The sequence below is a fragment of the Oenanthe melanoleuca genome, chromosome 14 (genome assembly GCF_029582105.1).
Source record: "Oenanthe melanoleuca isolate GR-GAL-2019-014 chromosome 14, OMel1.0, whole genome shotgun sequence".
In the NCBI taxonomy this organism is placed as follows: domain Eukaryota; kingdom Metazoa; phylum Chordata; class Aves; order Passeriformes; family Muscicapidae; genus Oenanthe; species Oenanthe melanoleuca.
In genome coordinates this window covers 8,840,499-8,862,121 of record NC_079348.1, presented here as the reverse complement: position 1 = coordinate 8,862,121, position 21,623 = coordinate 8,840,499, and the positions used below count along the sequence as shown (strand labels likewise).

The window sequence follows — 21,623 nt, the reverse complement described above, 5'->3', positions numbered from 1 at the left end:
CAGAAGGGTGGGTACAGGAGTCTTTTGCATCTAGTTAAGCCTTAAAAATAGCTTAAAATATCATCCTACATTTCCACTAAGGGAAAAATGCCAGCCCTAGCTCCTAACTATGTAGATAGATAAAATGCTTGTTAGACTTTAAACGTGGACTGCATCTAATGGAAGTTTTCATGTGGTATATGTCTACTTGTTCATTGGAGAAAGATTAAATTATTAGTAACGCCTACAAAAATCTGTTTGATGTGACTTGTGAGAGTTGCTGGGAGTGACATAATTATTACAGTAGCAGTTAGTGTAGAGAAGAAGCATGGGTGTATAGCAAGTTGAGAGGGCTAAGATCAAATAATGGCATGTGTTGCTATAGCTAGTTTGTGTGAATGGGTGAAGTAAATGTTACGTATTCAGCCAAAGTAAGCTTTGAGCAGATTGGATGTCACTGAAGAACTACACAGGAAATGCAAGTCTCTGCTCATCCTCACTCAGGCTGCTCTAGCAGTGCAATGCGTGTTCATACAATCTTTCGGGAGCAAAACCAGTTACTAGCTCCGAGACAGAACTAAGTTCGTAATATATTCTGTTTAATGATTGGCGCTTTAATATAGACCCAGCCTACACAGGGAGGATGAAAACATCCAGAAATCTCGCTTGAAGTTCCTGTGCTTCTGTTCTAGAAAATCCATTATTATTTCCCAAGGTCAAACTACGCTTTGTTTACAGCAGATTGTTGTCCCTCTTTAACCTCAATTAAGTTGTTAATTTAGTTTATCCCTTCCGATTGCAGTTTTTAGTTGATAACCCAGGCTGGCCGTGCCTTTGGTGTCACCGCGGCTCCCACCGCTCACGGGGACCTGCCCAAGGGGTCGGGGAGCGTGAATGATCCCGGGATGGGATCGCTCCTCCATGGCCCTGGGGATAAACCTGGATTTCTGCTCACGCACCCCGGGACGCTGGGACCGCTACCAGGGCTCACTGTTAAAACAGGAACGGTGACGAGAGTAGAGCTCCCCGCCCCTCTCGCCCGGCTTCATCCCCGCGCACGGGGCGGGAAACGCCCTCTCCGTGCCCGTGCCGCGGCTGCTCCCTCCCGGCGCTCCGAGCCCGCTCGGTGGTGCGGATCGGTGCCCGCTCAGTGGTGCGGCTTGGCCCCAGCTCACTGGTTCCGCCCGGTGCCCGCTCAGTGCCGCCGCCCGGCGGTGCGGCCCGGTCCCAGCTCAGTGGTTGGGCCCGGTGCCCGCTCAGTGCCGCCGCCCGGCGGTGCGGCCCGGTCCCAGCTCAGTGGTTGGGCCCGGTGCCCGCTCAGTGCCGCCGCCCGGCGGTGCGGCCCGGTCCCAGCTCAGTGGTTGGGCCCGGTGCCCGCTCAGTGCCGCCGCCCGGCGGTGCGGCCCGGCGCTGCGAGGGGCGGTGCGGCCCGGCGCGGTTTCCGCCCGGCCGCGCAGTTTCCGCCGGAGCGGCATGTGGCGGCGCGGGCAGCCGGGACGCGGCGGGCGCGGGGCGCGGCGCCGCGGGCCCCGGTAGCGGGGCGCGGCCACCACCGCAAGGCAAGAGGGGTAGCGGGGGGGACCCTCGGGAGGGGAGCAGCGGCTCCTGCGGCTCTCCCTGCTGAGGAGGAGCCCGAGAGGGGCCCCGGGCCTCCGAGCGGTGCTCACGCGGCTTCTCCTCCCCGCAGGAGCCGCGACCATGCTGGGAGCGGACGAGTTCATCAGCTCCCCGCCCAGGAAGACGGTGCGGTTCGGGGGGACCTTGAGCGACATCCTGCTGAAGTACGAAAAGGTGACTGCGGCTTCTCGGGGGTCTGCGCTGCGTCCGGGCTGCTGGTTCCTGGGGTCGTTCCGTGGGAAGACTCGTTTCGCCGTATGCAAGACCGTGACAGAAGGCTTAGGGGAAAAAATGGAAGGCGGCTGAGCATTGTAGGCTTGTGCCAGGCAGTATTGCTGTGCGAGTGAAAAGATTTCCCCCGTGAGTCAACCTGAGTGTGGATTTTACACACGGTGTAAATTTTATACACGGGTGGATGTAAAGCCTGGGTTATGCCAAAGAGTGTGTACAGGGATTCAGCTGTGTCTGCAGCTGAAATTGAGCCAGCAGCCTGTTACTGCTGCTTCAGCCTTCCTGAGCTGCCTCTCTCGTGTTCTTGATGTACCTGTTCAGCAATAGTTGGTTGTTCAGAAACGTTGATTAAATTGGTAGATCTTACTGAAGGAAAATAAAAAAGTTATTTATTTATTTATTTTTGTTTCCTCTACTAGGGTGACACCACAGATTTTGAATTGTTAAAACATCAGCTGTCAGATCCAGACATAAAGGTAAGACTTTGATAGTCAGCGGTCTGATGATTTGAAGTTCATCTGTTTGAGTGTAATCACCAGACAAGTCATTCTGGTGCTTACACAAATCTTTTGCTTAAAACATTTAAATTCTATTTAACAGCGTTTTTTTCTTTGCAGAAACCATCACAATTAAAACTCTAAATGGAAAAAAAAGGTCTATTTATACACATACGTATATGCAGGATCTTCATAAATGGTGTCTCATATCTACTGAGTCTGCTCTACCCTTTGAGTCTGTTCCAGATACCATCTTTTTAGGTCATTGTTGCTTGATTACAGAGACACTTCTGTAGATCAGACTGTGGTTTCTGACTTCTGTAGCCTTTAAATTGCATCGAATTTTACCTTCTGTTCTCACTAAATCTGGTTTCGTTAGGCAGTAACATACATATGCATTTAGTAGTTATACCCAGAAGTATTGTTTCGCTCTTCTGCAAAGCTGTGAGTACCCACCACATTTGCTGTTTTGAGACTTCAATGTCCCTTCTGCTTAAACTGAAGCAAAAGAGAAAATTATTATGAAATACCATTTATTTTAAGTTCTTTTATGTTCTATATGAGGGAGGTTTAATTCCTTGCTCACTCTGACTGAAGCCTTCATGGCAGGCTGTTGGTTTAGGAGTTGGCATGAATGTATTCTGCATTCAAGAACTTTCATTGGTGAGGACACAAAGAAAAGAAATTCCTTTCATGTTAGTGTGAAAAAAAATTCTATTTAGAGTCTTAATCTGTGAGTTCTAAGGATTTTGGTATTTTCTGCTAATAAGTAGTACTGTTTATTGAAATAGTTACCTATTTTTTTCTGCGTATTTTAAGGATGCCCAGATCATTAATTGGCTGCATGAATTTCGAGCGTCTGTTGCATATCTGACCAAAGAGCTTGAACAACTGGTCAACATTTTGCTGGTAAATATCTGTTTGCTACATGGGAAGATTAAGAGTTTAGCACTCAAAACATCCTTCTTTGACATCTTGATCTTTGCTTTCTCTTAGAAGCTGCCATGGTTGAGAAGGAGCCGAGAGGTAGTGGAAGAATATCTGGGCTTTCTTGGCAATCTTGTGTCAGCACAAACTGTCCATCTCAGGCCATGCCTCCGGATGATTGTGTCACAGTTTGTCCCCCGTAAGTTACTTCTCTCTAAATCTTCTTTGTTTGCTCATCAAAATACCTAGATAGATAAGTTCTGTATAAATACACAATTGATTATTGGGTTATTGAGTTGTTTGTGATACAGGTAGTTTTCTGCACTTAGATTTTAGAAGACATAATTTAGTTGCTAATACAGATCCTGTTCTGAAGATATCTCAGAAATGAATGAACTGTATAATATTTTTACTACTAAAAACCAAAAGCTGAAGTGAGGATCATGACAGATGTTCTCAAAAACTCCTGCTTCTGTAAATAAAACAGTCTTTAAGAAGGTCTTGTGGCTAATTGCGATTCTTTAGTCCTAGTAAAGACTGTTGTCCAGTGTGTTTGCTATTGAATTTGTTACCTATAAGATTTATACAATTTTGATATAATACTCTCATTTTTTGCTAGCTCGAATAACCATCAGAGAAGATGATGTGGATATTTCAGATTCTGATGATGATGATGAAAGTGAGTATAAAAGATATAGATACATATATGTGCTGCTGTAGTGTCTTTTAAAAAGTATCTAGTGCATGTTGCTTCTTTTATACAAAATTAATTGAGCTGAGTTCAAACATCAAGAAACATCCTTAAATTCCCGAGTCAGAGACTTTCTTGTACTCAAATCAGTGGTGGGCTGATCCACTCTTTATTACTTTCAAACTATTCCTGTTGGTGCAGCATCTGTAGGAATAGAATGCATAGGGAAACATTCCTAGTCCTAGATTGTTTCAAAGCCAAGAAAAGTTAGGAGTTGTGTGGTTTCTATTTTATTTACCTCAATGTACACCCTCCAAAAGAACATTTTGGGAGATGCAGTTTCCCTGGGAATCTTTCCATTGTGTAATTGATATGAACTATTTTTACTGGTTCCTGACTTAGTTTTCTGTAATCAAGTGCATAAGAATTCTTTTTTCTTTATCTAGACATTTCTGAAAACTTTGACACATGCCACAGAGCATTGCAAACTGTTGCAGGATATGTTCCTTCGTAAGTATAGAATCCCTTGGGTTTGTGTGCCCTTCCTTCCAGATTTAAAGCTTGTGAACTGATGGGTTTTTTCCTGTCCTAATTGGAAATATAATACTTCGTTTTCTTGCATGACTTTTCCTAGTATTCATTAAGTGGTAGAATACTTTATACAAACATTATGAAGTTTCTGTCAGTTTCTGTTTCACAAACATTTCTGAAGTTTCCCTGAAATGGGAAGTAGGAAAAGTGGTGTTGATAGTGGCTTCTGTATTTTATATTCTAGGGGCTTCTAGCAAGTGCATTTTGAAAGTGTGCCACGTATTATCTGTCCAGTGATCCTTGCCAAACCACATTTTATACAATTGCTTACCTTAAAATAAAGTTCCTATGAAATAAGCATATTCCAGTACATCTTTAGAGTGCTGGAGTTCAATATCTGCAAACTTATAACTTTTAGGTCTGATTTTTGGTTTTTACTTAATTATAGGACACCACAGTTTCTCATGCCGATACTTGTGGAATTCTTTCCTTTCATTAATAAATCAGAAAGAACTCTGGTAAGAGCTGTGACTATTTTTGTTGATTTGTTCACCTGTTTTTCTAAATGTATGAATGTACTGTATAGTATTACAACTGATTTGATGGCAGTCAATGCAGATTTTTGAAGAATATTTTGATATATATAATAATTACATATATAATAACCATGCATAGGGTTGTGTCTGATTAGTTTAAGGCTGTCCAAGCATTCTCAGTTCTTTGTGCACAAGCACTGTGCTCATCTTTAATGACATCACCACATATTTTTAATCAATGCTTTCTTAATCAATGCACACCATGGAGCTCCTTGACAAGGAGTCTCAGGTTTTCTCATTTGTTATCAAACCTGGAAAGTCTTCATCAGAGGAACAGGATATTTGATAAGCAAACAAGAGACAGTGGACATTACAGACGAAATCCAAATTACCAGTAGGGTAAATCCCAAAGTTGTTTCATTATAGCTTTGGCATAGTGTTTGTGTGCTGAAAAACAAGCTAGAAAACTTTGACAGGTTATGGCTGTTGTTTGATCTTTCTATATACTTGTTCCAACTTGATATGTTGGCACTTCGTGTTGCAGAAGGGCAAAGCCCTGCTCCTCCAAGCTAAGGTCACTTGAAGCTGTGTTTCGAACTCATCGACTGCTGAAAAATCCCCAAAGTTCTTTTTAAAACTTGCAACTTTTAAAAATGTTTTTGTTGCTGTTGTCTTAATCCAAACAACTTTTAGAACCGCACCAGCTTCTCATTAAACTTTGTCTTTCCATTTCATGTACTGACAAAGCCTGTGAAAAAATGTGCAAGATGGCCTGTGGAAAAATCATATGTGCTCATGTAATTAAGGGTTGTATTATAGTGCTTATTCACAAATAGACTGTGGTGTACTTAAATGTGGCACTTTACCTGATTTTATGCAGTGACTTGACAGTTTTGCTTTATGAAAGTTGCAGCGTTGTCTTTGGTACATATTTGTGTACACATGGGTGGGCCCATGCACGCTCACAGAACTTGTCTGTTGAGCTGCTTGATTTATAATCAGAAGGACTGAAGAGTCATAGCTGTGCAATTTAGAATTACTGCTGGTATAATACTCTGAAATAAAGATTCATCTGGTTTCATTTCAAGCATATATAGCTGGCTCTAGATACAACAAAGCATATGCTTCATTTTCCTAAAGAAAGTTTAGACATAAGCTTCTATGAAAATGAATAACTTTTCTTACAGTGTTTTTGCACTCTGTCTAGAGGTAGTGGGGAAAATTTGCATGGAAATAGCAGATTAAGTAGTTAATGGTGACACAGCTCAACTACTGAAAGTTAATGTTTAGTTTATACATTAACTTACTCTTGATTGAACACATTCTGTTTAAACCTATTTCTGGGTCTTTAGATAATAAATTAAGAAACTTGTTTTGTAGAAGTCCTTTGTGAAGTTTGACTTTCTGTTAACACTAGTATTGATACCAATTAATTTTATGTTACAGGAATGTTATGTCCATAACCTGCTGCGAGTTACTGTGTATCTTCCAACTCTTAGGCTTCAGATTCTGGAGCTTATTATTGAAAAGCTGCTGAAGTTGGATGTAAGTTTATTCTGTGTTATCTTTTATGAAAGTTTGGCATTAAAATACACAGAGTAGGAAATGAAATATGCTTCAATTTTTGATTTGACAAAAAATGCACTTGTGATTATGAGTATAAGCCCAGCCAAATTTACATTTCATTCCCAGGGTAAAGATGTTCCCACACCTGCAGGTAACTGTATGGTGTGTACTATTTCACCCTGCCTGGAATCTCTGCCAGAATCCAGTAACAGTCTTATGGTGATCAGTGCTAATGTGCAGAGAATGTGCTTCCCTTTGTGTGGTTGATTGGTTGTGTCATCTCTTTGAAGTAAAAGGATTACAGTCCTAAAAAAAGGCAGGAGTCCTAAAAAAAGCACTGTAAATGATCGTGGTTTTTTGCCTCACTGTGTAACAGTCTGGGGAGAGCTTATGCTGGGGAGGTAAAGTTTCAGAAAGTTTGGAGTTTACATTTATGTATGGCACATCATTCCTTTTTAAAATGTTTATTTAGTCCAGGACAAAATCTAGTCAAGAACTTACTCATGTTGTCATGTCTTTTATATAAATTTATAAAAAGCCCAAGTTCATATTGTCATGCTTTTATTGAAATTAATTTCTTGTTTGCAACTGTAGGTTAGCACTCCACAGCAAGATATTGAAGATGCTGAAGAAGCTGCTAATAACTCTGCTAGCGAGGAAAAATCTACAGAGGAGGGACTTTTTGACATGGTTGGTTATCTTGTTCTATTAAATTTTTTTAGTAAAATCATCACTTCTGAGGTGGCTATGAACTAAGTGTAGAAATTCATTATTACTTTGTTGTTACTGCACTGTACACTGCTCTTGAAACCTGAACAGCTAACAAATGATTAATGTGTTCTCAGGTATTGACTTTATTCTTGTAAACACCCAGCAAATCAATTTCCTTATGTAAAAACACAAGCAGCTGTGCAATAAAGCTAGTTAAAGAATTTGTGGTACTTGGTTTAGTGTGCAAAAATTTGCTTGTACTGTATAATGAGATATGGCTTTGTTAAAAAAAAAAAAAAAGATGAAACTTTAGCATATTGCTGGAAGACAGATGTAGTTTCACTTTTCCTGTAATTGCTGTCTCTGTGATTTGTGTATTTAAAAGCTGCATGTACCATTTTATCTACAGGAGGAAGATGAAGACAGAAAAGGAAACAAAGTTGTCTCTCCCAGTATTGAGAGAATGGCCCATCCACTTGCAGAGCGCCTGGACATCCTGATGACCATCCTGTTTTCCTACATTAAAGATGTTTGCCACGTGGATGGTGAGAACACTTGATCTATAAACAAATTTGTTGTTTTGCTAACAAGTAAGAAACACATAAGAGGAGTTCTTGCTTTCTGTACTGCAAGATAGAGCAGAGCTCTGCCATTAACAGGCTGTAGTCCACATTCCTACCTCTGCCCAGGTACTGGGAGAGGTACAGTTAGGACTTTAGAGGTTAATTCTTCACTTGGGAGATATTCTGATTCCATTAATATGATACTGTATCCAAACTGTAATAGGGTATAATTGTTTTATCATTTGCTCGACTTCAGTGTTAGAATTATGGATTCTTTCAATATCACAAGGACTGGTAGTGGATCAAAACAAGCAGATGCATCAATCAATTGGCTTTGTTACAGGAGAAAAAAGAATAAAGCAATATCTTTCGCTTTTACCTATTAAGGGTTTGAATTCTTTAGATTTATATATTTAAAACAATATTTAGAAATTATGAATGGAGAATCTTCTCTACATAAGTCTGATGACTTATTTCTTTGTGGTTTTTTCTTGCTCTTCTGAGCTAACACATTATTGCAAGGTTTGCGTGTCTAGCAGCTTTATATATGTGCACACTCACGCAGAGATCCTTCATTCACACCATCTTAAAAAGCAGTAGAATTGAACAACTGGATTTTTAGATGTCAGATAAACTGAGAAGTCAGGCTGACAGTTTTTCTTTACATATTTCTTACTGGTGTAGAAAGATATAAATACCACTTTTGCAGCATGAGGGCAGGAAAAAACCCCGAAGTGGCTCATTTTGTTCTGTTTCTCTGTTGTGTAGGTAACATCAACATCAGCAACACAAAGGATTTGTATCGGGATCTGGTTTCTGTTTTTGACAAGCTCATTTTACCAACCCATGCTTCATGTCATGTACAGTATTTCATGTTTTACATCTGTAGCTTTAAATTGGTGAGTAAAATCTGGTTTTAAAATGCAATTTCCTCTGTCATTTCTGTATCCTTGTTTTGGTTTTTTTTGCAAGACAATTTTCTCTGCTGTAATTTTACTCTGAAGATGGCAAGTACATCAGGTTTCATTAGTATCTTTGCTTTCTTTTCCTTCTCTGTTACTCCCTTCTTTTTCTTTATAGTTTCTCTTTCCATGTTCATAAACCACTTACTGATGGAATCTTAGCAAGTGTGAAGGAACAAACTTGGTTAAAACTGATCTCTTTGACAAGAATCAGTTGGACTCTTGCACCCAAGACATGGGATGCAAATTTCTTAAGCATCCAAAACCTATTACAGAGATGCTGTCTGTTAGCTCTTTGATTTGAAAATTGTGTCTGCTGTCTGTTGTTCCCTCACCCCTCCACTTTCCCATCTCTCTCAACAAACTGTTGTTCTTTCTTTTACAACTGAGTATAGAAAAAGACACAGAAATGAGTGCTCTTCCGTCATGTGTAGGGATGGTTATTTACTGCAGTTATAGGTAGATTTTTGTAATGGTTTGGTTATGGAAATTATGGGAATTGAGTGTTAGGAATCTATTACTTAAACAGTGTCATCTTAAAATTTCTATGTATCTTTTTTCTCAGGGGCTGGCTGAAGCATTTTTAGACCATCTTTGGAAGATACTGCAGGATCCAAACAATCCTTCAGTAATTAGGCAGACTGCTGGGAGTTATATTGGCAGCTTCTTGGCAAGAGCTAAATTTATTCCCGTTGTGTAAGTTGTTTTCATACATGAGCAGAACCAAACAATTCGTGCTACTGTGGAGCTTAAGTAGAGAATTGGTCTTCTATTCCCACTGCTTTGTCAATAAGCCTGAATCAAGAGTCTTGTTTGTCCTTTCAACAATACTGATTCAGTATTGTCTTGAAGTTTCCAGGAAAGTTTTACACATACAGGATGCAGACTGATGATTGCTGAGGTTCATGACTTGCTGTTTAGGGCTTCACTTGCCAAGAAGTGTTGAGCATGGTAGGTTGTGTTGGATTCAGGCAGTCATGGATTCCCAGTGTATCTGATGTTTTTAGTACCCTGTGTTAGGCACTTTATTCAGGCTCTGGAAAAGGGAGATAATTTGTTCTAGTATTTTGATAGAGAAGAGTTAAAATATCTTCCTTTTTATATATACATTCTATATTTTTGTGCTGTTCAGAGTGGGTGGGGTGACTTTAACATTGGAGTTAGTTGGGTATTGGAATTACCTGGTGGACATGAGAGGCATTGCTCTGTACTGCCTGTAGTCAAGGATTCTGATTGTTTACTGTATGTTCATGGATTCATCACTTCAGGCATCCTGTTCTTTCACTGATTGGGGTTTTCAGTGCTGATTGATTCTTTTTATACTGAGATAAAACAGAATAATTTTTTAAAAAGAGATTTTTTACTGATGTTTTTATAACCACTGAGATTCTTGAATATTTGTTTAACATCTTTTCTACACCATTTCAAGTGGTTTTTTTACACTTCCTTTTTTTTTTTTTTTTTCTCTGCACTACAGTACAGTAAAAGCATGTCTGGATCTTCTGGTGAACTGGTTGCATAAATACATTGATAATCAGGATACAGGAACTAATGCCTACTGTGATATAGCTCTCCATGGGCCATTCTATTCTACGTGTCAGGCAGTGTTCTATACACTTATTTTCCGTTATAAACAACTTTTGGATGGAAATTTAAGGAAAGGTGAGTATATTAGGTTTGAAAGGATTCATTAGAAGTTTTACTGTTGCTGTGTTTTATAGAGGTCAATTAAATCAAGTATCTGATGGCAAGTTTATGTCATGCTTTAAATAAATTGAAGTGTCTTGTACACACATTGGGGCCAGACCTCCACTGTGAGAGTGCCCCAGGATGTGCTTCTGTGGTGGTGAGCAGAGTGAAGGCATGTCACACTGGAAATTCGTAAAAACTAAGTTCAGTTTATATGATATCTAACTTATATTTGCCAACTGTTCTTATTTTGAAGGTCTGTCATATCTGCAGAGTTTGAATTTTGAGCGCATTGTCATGTGTCAGCTAAACCCCCTGAAGATTTGTATCCCTTCTGTTGTCAACTTGTTTGCTGCCATTACCAGGTATCTGCTCATTTACTTCAGTTTCAGCTTGGTACAGAATGTGTGTATCTAAAACCAACACTGGATTTTGTTAGGCACAGTATTGAATATTACCCAAGACAAAACACTGCCCATGTTCCAGGTGTGATAAGTCTGTTCCTAGGTTTCAGTGGAATCCTGCACTTCTATGAAATGGATTGCTCTGTGCTGGAGCCAGAGGAAAAGAACAGACTCCTTACCTTGTGACTATCTTGCAGACTCCTAATATCAGCTGGAAAATAGAAGTGATATTTGTTAAAAATAACGTTGTGTTTTCATACCATCCATCTGGAAATCTTGCTTTGGGTGTGCTAGAAGTGCTTATCTTTTCTTTATTGCCTTTTTTAAAGGAAATACCAGTTAGTGTTCTGCTACACGATTATTGAGAGGAACAACAGGCAGTTCATCCCCGTTGTGCGGAGCGGCACCGGGGGGGACCTCGTGCAGACCTGCACCAACCCTCTCGACAGCTTCTTCCCCTTTGATCCCTACATACTCAAAAGGTAAAATTGAAAAGTGAACAACTCCTTTGTGCCTTCTAGAAAACAATGAATACAACTGTAGGAAGCCGTCAGTGTTTCTGCCATTCACTTTCCTCCCTGATCCTTTGTACCTTTTAAGTAGATTGTCAAAGACTTAAATTAAAATGTATCCCTACTGTGAATACAATAACTCATTCTGTGCTTTGTTTCCTCTCTCAGGTCAAAGAAGACCATCGATCCTATGTATCAGTTCTGGGAAGAGCTGAGTGCTGAAGATCTTGAGAATGTGAAGAAACCCATTAAGAAGGTAATCTTCCCTGATCCAAACAGTTCACCTATCAGTTGCTTTTATTGCAGAATATTTTTTTTTTTTAAGTAGATAAGAGTACCTTATACATTTAAGGGAAACTGTGACTGAAATTTGGAAACTTTAAGAATTGATCCATTCTTGCCTTGAGAGCACTTCTCCCTCTTTGGAGAGGCACAGGAGCCATGTGAAAGATTTATGAATGTGCTCAGAAAGTAGATATGATGATATCACTGGGAAATCCACCCTATAGATTTGATTTAGGTCCCATATTTCATAATCAGAGTATATCTAATTCTCTTACCATTCCATTGTGACAATCACAGTGTAAATCCAGGTCTCTGTTAAAGATTTGACAGTATTTTCCTTCTGTCACTGATCCTTTTGAATTTTTTGTAGGGTACTTCTGAAGATGAGGATGATGACTTTTTGAAAGGAGAAACTCCTCAAAATGATGGTGTGGTTGGAATTGCACCAAATTCTTATGAGTCCAACACACGGAGCCCTGTGAGCAGCATTGGCTCCCCTGCAGACTGTTACGTGACATATCCACTGTGACACTGACAAGCAGAAGGGAAAAGGTTGAAAATTGTGTGCAATGTTTTTCTCCGGAAAGAGACCTGAGCTCAGCTTTCCAAACTGGCAAATGTTTAAGTAACTACATTTAAGAAAAATTACTTTTTCTTAGTCATCAGATTTCTACAGATATGTTATGGTAAAGTTATATGTTGCTAGAAAAGCTTAGAGAATAAATAGGGTGATATTTTACAAATTTCACATTGAAATGGTTTTTATGACTTTGAAGGATTTTTTAATAGTTTTTTCCAACTCTTCAAAACTTCATTTACTAATATTTCTCTACAAGGTTTTTGGTATCAGGAGTGAAATTCTGGTGTTACTTCCTGCAGATTTGTGTGGGGACCAGAATTCATCTGTCAGTGTTCCAACTCTGACTCTTCTTGAGCCGGTTTCAAAATAATGGTGTAATGTCTCAATAGGCAGGGCATGAATCCAGTCTGGCAGTGGTTCTTCCACACACATCTCTTCAGCTTTTCCTGTCTGTAGAATCTTACTTGGTGAAGCCAGTTGCTAGTGGGAAGTGTACTCAGACAGAAAGCAATATTCCTCCTTAAATCTATAGCTGACACACACCTTTCCCAGCTAGGAGGGTCCTAGACATGTAAAAGTGATGGTTGTTGGAAGTGTTGAAAATGAGGGAGTAGCTGAATGTATTATTTGTAGATAGTTTTCTTTGGGGTGCTTGTGAAGCACTCCAAGACAGGTATTTATTTGCCAGATTTGAAATTTATATGTGAATGCTGAAAATAGGAAAAAAAAATCTTCCCTTGTGGAAAGGACGTGATGGTGTCAGTGGTGTCCTTGTGTTGTCCATGTCTGTCAGTCAGTGTGGAGTTTTTCTGCAGATGTTTCTTGTCTTCTTTTCATGGTTGCTGGCTTTTAGATTTTGAGTAAGAATATAAACAATGGGAAAAAAATGTTATTTGTGTAATATTTAGTTGAAAATTTTATGTATTTGAGACTAAACTCCAATTGCCCTTCGTTAGAATCTGAACTTGGAGGCTTTCAAGACGTTTTTCTTTGGAGCCAATAAAGTTTGATGAAAACAGTGCAATTCTTAACATCCTTGAGAAAAACACATCTCTGTATGTAACTGAGGTGGCCTCTGTGTAGCCTGACTTCTCAAAGTTGGAGTGTTCACTCTGACAGACTGCAGAAATGAGTTTTGGGGATGACACTGCAAAGTGTGTAAGTGGATTTCTTCTTCATTGTATAAACTAAGAGGTTTTGGTTTTAATTGTAGTCCTCTTTATTGTCAGTCCTGACTAATAAACAATAGATTTCCATCTGAAATAATCGCATTTTTTCCTGTCATGGAAGATCAGATCCAACAGCAAGGAGGACATCCTTTGAGAGATGAATTTCAGACACTACTTCCAAAATGAGGGTGTGTAAAACTTTCTCAGCTATAATACTGGGTATGTGATTTGGGAGCTTCCACTTATCATGAAAAGCAAAAAAAAAAAAAAAAAACCCTGTGATGTGCAGACATTGAACTGTCTGTGCTGTAGTTACACAGGTTTTTTTAAGTTTTTTTTTTTTGGTGTGACAGCTCTGGTTTACTCAGTGTAATTGCAGGCAGGTGTGCTGGCAGGTGCTGGTGTTTTGCTAAAGAGACTTTGTAGATACTAACAGCTGTGAGAGGAATGCTCATCCTGAGATACAATTCTTTCTCACATGAGAAATGCAGTGTATCTTGAAGAAAGCATTTATTCTGCTATAGAATAGAGTAATAGATTAGCTTGGGTTGGAAGGGCCCTTAAAGATCACCTAGTTCCAACCACCCTGTCACTGGCAGGGTCACCTTCCACCAGACCAGTTTGCTCAGAGCCCAGTCCAGCCTGGCCTGGAACACTTCCAGGGACAATTTACTTCTGTGAAGATGGATAGAAAGGCCAAGGTGGGTCCTGGGCACTTCCTGTCTATGGGCTGTGGGCAGCCCAGGTGCCTGGCTGTCCACATTCCCTGCAGGGTGAATTAACTGCTGCTACCATGGTTATTTCTCATAGTGTCTTCCACAGACAACTGGAGGAAAAAGATCTGGTCTTTAAGGAAAAATTCGTCTTTGGGATTGTCTGAAAATTCATCTTGTGGTTGCTGGAGCAGAAGATGGTGATGTGAGGATTGGCCTCTTTTCCCAGTCACCCAGTGATAGGACAAGGGGACAGAACCTTAAACTGTGCCAGAGGAGGTTTATGGGAATGATTTCTGCTCAGAAAGGGTGATTCGACATCATTAGTCCAGGTGGATGTGGAGTTACCGTCCCTGGAGGCATTCAATGACAGGCTAGACGCGGTACTCAGTGCCGTGGTACAGTGAACACAGTGGTGTTCGGATAGAGCGTGTTTTCCAACCTTAGTAATTCAGTGGTTTGTAAATCTGTGGCTTTATGACTGTTACTATGTCACACCACAACTTACGGATGCCCGGCAGCGGCGGGAGGCGGGGCAATCTCTGCAAGGTTACCGCGTTAAAATCCTCCGGCGGCCCGGGCGCGTTTCCCTCCGCCGCGGGGCCGGTTCGCCGTGCCCGGCCCGGCCTGAGGGCGGGCGGTGCCGCGGCCGCGCCTTCCCAGCGCCCCGCGCGGCGCCGCCCGGCCCGGCCCGGCCCGACCTGACGGGGGAGCGCGGAACCGCCTGGGCCCGGCCCGGCCCGCTGAGGGAGCGCGGAACCGCCTGGGCTCGGGGCTCAGCCCAGCCTGCTGAGGGAGCGCGGAACCGGCCCGGCCCGACCCGCCGGGAGAGCGCGGAACCGGCTGGGCCCGGGACCCGGCGCTCGCCGAGATGCCGCTGCTGGTTAACGGGGCGCGGGTCGACCTGAGGCGGCCCACGGGGGACATGATCCGCGCCCACCCACAGCTGGAGGTGAGGGAGGCGGGAAGGGCCCGGCGCGGCCCGGCCTGCGGGGCTCCCCGCGGGACAGAGGAGCCGCGGCCGGGCGGGGCGGGGCGGCCTTGGGTGGAAGCGGCCCCGACCCCGCGCGTTCCCCGCGCTCTGACAGCGGAGAACCGCGGGGTGATGGAAAATAAACCGGTGTCGGCGGAGGGGCTCAGCGGTGGCGGTGCGGCAGGGGGTGGGGGTGCCCCGGTGGGGCCGGGCGGGCTCTTTCTACATGAAATGACAAAAACTGGTAAAAAGTCAAGGTGAGCACTCTGATGAAGGTGCTGACCTTGCTTCTGGGGTATCAACGTTAATGTCTTAACGGTGGAGTGCGAGCCAGGAATGTGAGCAGAGTTGCTTGGGGAGCTGTTTCCCATCAGAAGGTGTTTCTTTACAGATCCTGAGATTATGCAGAAAACCAGGGCAAATTTGATAAAGCTGTGAAGTGTTTTTTGAGCCCAGAATGGAAATTCACTTCATCCCTAGCTAGTCTGTGATGAAACTCTGCAGTAATCATAGCCCAGGAATCCAGGTTTTCCACACACCAGTCAAGCTAATAAACGGCAGTGTTTTGATAAGTGCAGAGTAAATATTCTGTATTATGGCAGTAGAAGACTGAAACTTCTGTATATCACGTTTCCTGTTCTGATTAACCTTCCAAGATCACTTCTGGTATTATGTAATGTAATCTTTGCCCAGTCCAAATGCTTTTTACTGTGCCTCCATTTTATGGTCCATATAACAGGGAAAGGTGTTTTGTGTCTCTCTGGAATAATGGGGATTTAACTCACAACTTGATCAATGTCAGGAAAGCAAAAAACTTTCAAAATTCGGAGTACTCTGTTTCTCTCTGACCTGAGTCCCCTTGCTTTTCAGAGGTGATGTTTCTGTGAAGTAATGGGTACACCTGAGAATTCAGCCACTGTAGTATGCTATCATTTATCTTTAGGAAAAGGCAAAACTTCTGAGAAGTCAGCCTGCTCAAATTGTGGAACCCAAAGGCCTTCTCTATGTCCAGCAGAGAGAATTTGCAGTGACTACCCCTAAAGATGGTGTGTACAAACATGAACATTTCTTCTTGTACTGAAGCAGTGATTGTGGGAGCTGAGTTCTTACAGTGTTTTCCTCCTTTAAAATAGGTTCTGTTTCCATTCTTGGATCAGATGATGCCACTACCTGCCACATAGTTGTGCTCCGACACACAGGTACCTATAGAGGATGTTCAGAGCAAAGCCTGTTTCCCTGGAAAAAGGAATTAGTACTGGTTTATATGGCATTAGTAAAATAAACTGCATTTACATTAATACAACCCTGAATCCCCAAAGTCAGATAAGGTGTAACTGCAGACTCGCTCAGGGCATTGGTGTGTTTGGTGTGAGAGGTTCAGTGCTCTCCTTGCTCCCTGAGCACTTTGTAACTTGCTCTGCTGCTGTGGCCAGTGGCATTGCAGCTCTGGGCTGTGGCCAGCAGTCTGGCAGTGCAGGGTTTGGGCACGTCAGAGGTAGAATTCGTGGAAAGATCCTCACTGCATGCCTGGATGTGTGGCATTAGAGACATTGGTCCTGTTCAGAGGGCACTTGTACCCTCCAGGAGCTGTGCTGATTTTATAGTGGCCCATGCAGAGGTGTTGCCTTAGTGTTGAGGCTGCTGTGCTGGGGGGTGGGCAGTGGTGTGGCAGCTCTGCCCTGCAGCAGTGGGGACTGCCACTGCCAGTGCCACTGTCCCTGAGTCCCTGCTGTGCCTCCCCCAGGCAGCGGAGCCACGTGCCTGACGCACTGCGACGGCTCCGACACCGAGGCCGAGGTGTCGCTCATCATGAGCTCCGTGAAGTCCTTCTCTAACTCCTCAGCCTGTGGCAGGTCAGCTCTGCTCCCTTCCTGTGTTCTGCTCCTCTCAAAGGTTGCTGCAGCTCCTGCAGTGGGCAATTGTGAGGTGATTCTGTGGGGTTCACACAAGGGAACTGTGCAGGAAATACCTCTTGATCAGCAGCTGCATGCCAAGTTAAAATGACTTCCTTGATGATGATTTTGGGGGTACTTTTAGAAGTTGCTTAAAGCAGGTTCTGTTCTGAAGAGTGTCTCTGTAAAATGAGGTTTGTGTTTACTGTTTCCCATTTAACTTTTGTTCCAGAATTGCAAAATCTTCCATATAACTGGTTTTTTGGTTTATATTATATTTTTCCCTTCAGAGTGTTTGTAAATTCTTTTCAGCATCTGACAATCTGTCAGGGAATTTTGTAAGTCCACATTAAAAATTAATTCTATGGAGGACAGGACAGTGGGTAAAAAGCTCTGAAACAGAATTTAGCAGACAAGCTTCTTTCTGGGTGTGGAAGTTTTTGCCCCTGTAGTTTGGTAAGAACAAAAGCTAGCTCATGAACTTTGATTCATTATTTGTAAGGACTTTACATAGACACTGCTTAGAGAAGAACCCTGCTGCATGGTCCAGAATACTTGTGAGGAGATAACGGGAAAAAAAAAAATCTTCAAGTTTAATTAACTGAAACATGATTACAACGTTCAGTTCAAGCCAGAGGTGCCAGAGATACCCCTGGAAGAGCATTGCATGTATTTAATGCCTCTTCAAGCTTATTCCTTTGCCATTTCCTGGGTGATCCCTGAAGTTTTCAGAATAGAATTATAACTTGCTGTGTAATGTAAACCAGCTTGGTGCATGTGATTGTAATAAGCAAGGCTTCTCTAATGATTGCTTTGCAATTTGGGCTGGGGATTATTTTGTAAAGCTATTCATTTTGAGATGTCTTTTTAATTGCTGTTTCCTGTTATTCCATCTCTGTTAGGCTGGAAGTGCACCTAGTTGGAGGTTTCAATGATGATAGGCAGTTATCACAAAAACTTACTAATCAGCTTCTTAGTAAGTTCACGTTTTTTCCACTCTCATGTCCAAAAAAAAAAAAAATTAGTTCTGGCTGGATTTGGGTAGAATTTGTTTGTAGTCCGAGTCCCCAGTCATTTACTGGAAAGAAATGTGGATTCACTTTGAAGGGTCTTTTTATCTGCTTGAGAACTTGGTTTGGAGAGGGGCTGGACTGCTGGGCCTTGCCCATGCTCAGTGCCTGGGCCACAGGGCCTGATCCTGTCACTTCTCCCTGGCCCATACTTGGCTGTGGAGAGTTGTGTGCAGATCGGGTGACCTTTGATTCCTGCTCATCTTCTGTGGGAGCTTGGGCAAGTGTTGTCACTGTCCAAATCTGTACCTGTGGATGATTCATTAGTTACCATTCAGTTCATGTCTTAATGTGAAGAGGTAAAATTTAATTATTGTTTGGAATTGTCTAATGAAAAATGCCAGGTCTGTTTATAAAATCCATACTCCAGAGGAGTGATGACAATGCTTTACTAACAATTGGAAGTGTAAAGTACCTGCTTACCTGGGAGTGCTCTGGCTTGTGCTAAGCACTTTCTCACTTCTGAAGAGGCTTCTGCCCCACTGGCATGGGGAGGGGTCAGGAATGGGGCAGGTGTCAATTGGAGGGAGGTGTTCAAGGGGGAAACTAAAAAGGAAAACCGAAGGCCCTGGGCTGCAGCCTTGTGGCTGTGACACCTGATGTGTGCTATGTGTCACGTGAGAGTTCTGTGCAGAACAAAGTATTTTGGTTAACTTATTTTAACCTGCTGATTTTTATGCATCAAGGTACAATTTGAATCCATCATGCTGTATTGCTATCAGAACTTCAAAAAAGAAAAGAGGGTTTTTTCTGGTGTTTGGGATGGTGAGAGGCAGAACTAATTTACAGTTAATATAAGACTGGGTTTGTTCAGTATATCTGTTAACATTTTAGGAAAAAACGTTTCAATATAAGCTGCTGCATGTGTAGCAGACTAGAGCAGAACTAAACCAGTGCCAATAGTAATAAGTGTCAGAGCACTTTCTTAGCAGATTTTTGCTGTTACAAGTGGCACTCTCTGTAAATTCCTGTTAGTTTGAAGCAAATGTGCAGAACCCTGTTTGCAGTGCTGCCCTACCTGGGTCAGGGATTTAGGTGTGTGTCCCTTGCCCCCAGACAGCAGTGCCCTGCCACCACTCACTGACATTTTTGCTGTCCTTGTCATCACAGGAGCGTTTGACCTCCAGCTAGAGGATGTTCATTTAGTGACTTTCTGTGTAACAGGTAAGAAAATGTTCCTTGGGTTTGGAAGAACCTTTCCTGAAATAAAAGAGCAGGGGGCTTCTCAGATATGGCTTTTTCTCTGTCCATTAAGAAAGAACAACACAAATCCTCCTCCATACTGATGAGTAATTTTCAGTTTTACTGCTGGGGTGTGTGGTGATATCAGAGAGCCAGTGCACGGGGAATTCTCTCCTTACCAAGTGCTGCTGCACTGCAAGCAACTCATAATCATGGCCAGGTTATTTTGGCACATTTTTCCCAAGGAACAGCTCTTTACCTGTGGATATCTTACAGTTGAGAAGGGCACTTACAAACCTTTGTTCTGCTGGGCTGCTGGACCTGCCTCCCTGCAGGGTCCAGTGAATTCATAAACTTCAGTTAGTTCATAGTGTGTGACAGCACATGGAGGAGGAATTCCTTTTCTTTGTGTGACATTGCAGTCACATTTCTATCCTCTTTCCATGTCTGAGGTGTTGGTGGCTCACATCTTTGAACCTGTGCATCATGGTGGTTCTGCATTGTGTTTTTTTCCCTGTAAATTCTCCATGCAGAACCTGGAGCTGGCTGTTCTGTTAGGAGGTGGCTCCAAGTTCCATATGTGTTGTTGCTGACCTCTGCCTTCTTTTCCATATTACTTTCAGGCTTCCTTGGTTATTTCTGTCTTATGCAACGTCATGTCTCTTGCTCTCCAAGGACATACAGTTAAATAAATGCTGCTCAGACTAAAATCCAAAGCCCTACAAGTTTGACTTCTTTTTCTTTGTTACAGAACTAAATGATAGAGAAGAAAAGGATATTCACTTTCCAATCATTTATGGAATAGGTGAGTTAGTTAAATTAGAATTGAATTTTCTTTCGGTGACTGGATTGCTTTTCAGGGTCCAGTAGTAAATGGGATGCTTTTAATGACTGAGGAAAGTCCACCCTAAAAGTTGCACACTGCTGTAGGTAAAAATGCTTTTCTTTTGGTGCCACAGCTGGGAAGATTCACACATGGAAGAGGCTGTGTAAAAGTGTGAACAGATTTTTTTTTCCTTTAACTTGCACTTAAGAGTTTATCAACCTCATGCTACTGCACTGAATTTATGCTTAGAATTTAATCTTCTTCTCTTTGATCACTCAGTGTTTTTTCTAATTAGTTCTCTCATCTCTGGAATATTGAAATGCTGCCAAAGGAAATTAAGTAGAAATGTGCTGTCACAGGCTTGGTGTCTGAGAAATACAAATGTGTGATGGGTTCTGCAGCTCTACAAGACAATTGTGCTGGGGACATGGTCATTGTAAGGAAGTACCTTGAAACAATTAATTCTTACTGTATTTAATCTCTATTTCCTACCAGCTGTGAATGTTAAAACAGCTGAGATTTTCCCTGCAACCTTCCCAGAAAAAGGGCCAGATGAGGATCTGCGTTCAGCCCATGTTTTAACAGGAGCACCAGTGAGTAAAAGGAACAGGGAAGATGGGAAGGGGAGACCAGTTAGGAGCAATGAAACATCCAAAGTTTGAGGAGAATCTCCTTTGGTAGCTCTCTGGGTTCTGTGTCTGTTGGAGTAGCCAGGGGTGTCAGTGCAGCTGGAGCAGTCCCAGGCCAGACTAGGGGAGCCTCCCTGTCTGGGGGAGCCCTGGCTGCCTCCACAGCCTCCCTGTGTTCTCACAGCTGACCAACATCTACGATGCAAAGACAGAACAGCTCCGGATTGGGCCTTACTTCTGGGGGCCTTTCCCACACGTGGATTTCTGGTTGGAACAAGATGATGCACAGATTTTACAGGTACCTGAAACTAAATGGTTTTTGTTTTGGTTTCTTTTGCCTTCTAGCTGAGTAGAGAGAGGGGGGTTGTAGTCTGTCAAAACTTTCCCCAGCACATTCCTGTCCTGGGAGGGTGGAGAATAACCTTCTAGAGGGGCAGGATAATGAGGACATTGTATCCTGAATGTCAAACAGCTTGCTCCCATCTTCTTTTTCAGAACCTTTCCACATCGCCCATGGCTGAGCCCCCCCACTTTGTTTCCCACATTAGATCTACATTAACATTTCTAAAAGAACATCCATTTCCATCTCAGTCCCTGTTCCCTGACAGGAAACCTCGCATCTACAAAAAAAATGAAGAAGGGTTGTGGGAACAGGTTTGTTATGACAAAATCTAACCTGGAACCCACAACTGCTTTAGGGAAGTACAATCTTGCAAGAAGAGCAATTTGTTGCAAATGGCATATTGCTGCTCACAAATACCATTGTTCCTGTGCTTTTCAAAATAAAATATTTTGATAGAAGTAACTTGCTTTTTCTGCATTACTTATGTAGAAATCAGGGTATCTTTGAAGTAAGAATTTGGCTTTGTTTAGGTTCTGTTGCTCCAG

General features: G+C 42.3%; 2 protein-coding genes across 3 annotated transcripts; both read left to right on the top strand.

Annotated features, from left to right (window-relative positions):
* The first annotated feature begins 1,425 nt into the window (after positions 1-1,425).
* RRN3 (RRN3 homolog, RNA polymerase I transcription factor) lies at positions 1,426-13,547 on the top strand. The gene is made up of 18 exons (XM_056503486.1): positions 1,426-1,538; positions 1,667-1,770; positions 2,247-2,303; positions 3,144-3,233; positions 3,321-3,450; positions 3,871-3,930; positions 4,389-4,452; positions 4,922-4,991; positions 6,456-6,554; positions 7,170-7,265; positions 7,696-7,831; positions 8,618-8,748; positions 9,377-9,507; positions 10,289-10,473; positions 10,757-10,865; positions 11,234-11,386; positions 11,585-11,672; positions 12,072-13,547. Exons 2-18 carry the CDS (start codon positions 1,678-1,680, stop codon positions 12,228-12,230), a joined length of 1,851 nt encoding a protein of 616 aa, XP_056359461.1. The 5' UTR covers positions 1,426-1,538; positions 1,667-1,677; the 3' UTR covers positions 12,231-13,547.
* A 1,220-nt stretch (positions 13,548-14,767) lies between these two features.
* Positions 14,768-21,540, top strand: NTAN1 (N-terminal asparagine amidase). Of its 2 annotated transcripts, XM_056502963.1 has the most exons (10): positions 14,768-15,115; positions 16,080-16,182; positions 16,270-16,335; positions 16,881-16,989; positions 17,931-18,004; positions 19,209-19,262; positions 20,032-20,085; positions 20,602-20,699; positions 20,920-21,033; positions 21,231-21,540. In XM_056502963.1, exons 1-10 carry the CDS (start codon positions 15,035-15,037, stop codon positions 21,408-21,410), a joined length of 933 nt encoding a protein of 310 aa, XP_056358938.1. In that variant the 5' UTR covers positions 14,768-15,034; the 3' UTR covers positions 21,411-21,540. The 2 variants fall into 2 exon arrangements, with proteins under 2 accessions (XP_056358938.1, XP_056358939.1); XM_056502964.1 differs by lacking the exons at positions 16,881-16,989; positions 17,931-18,004 and having other exon boundaries at positions 14,776-15,115.
* Positions 21,541-21,623: the final 83 nt, after the last annotated feature.

Excerpts from the sequence above, each read along its gene's own strand:
- NTAN1 (XM_056502963.1), top strand. The coding sequence starts at position 15,035 with ATGCCGCTGCTGGTTAACGGGGCGCGGGTCGACCTGAGGCGGCCCACG. Across the intron at positions 18,005-19,208 it reads ACTTACTAATCAGCTTCTTA|GAGCGTTTGACCTCCAGCTA; the intron begins GTAAGTTCACGT and ends TTGTCATCACAG. Across the intron at positions 19,263-20,031 it reads AGTGACTTTCTGTGTAACAG|AACTAAATGATAGAGAAGAA; the intron begins GTAAGAAAATGT and ends TCTTTGTTACAG.
- RRN3 (XM_056503486.1), top strand. The coding sequence starts at position 1,678 with ATGCTGGGAGCGGACGAGTTCATCAGCTCCCCGCCCAGGAAGACGGTG. Across the intron at positions 3,234-3,320 it reads AACTGGTCAACATTTTGCTG|AAGCTGCCATGGTTGAGAAG; the intron begins GTAAATATCTGT and ends GCTTTCTCTTAG. Across the intron at positions 10,866-11,233 it reads TTGTTTGCTGCCATTACCAG|GAAATACCAGTTAGTGTTCT; the intron begins GTATCTGCTCAT and ends CCTTTTTTAAAG.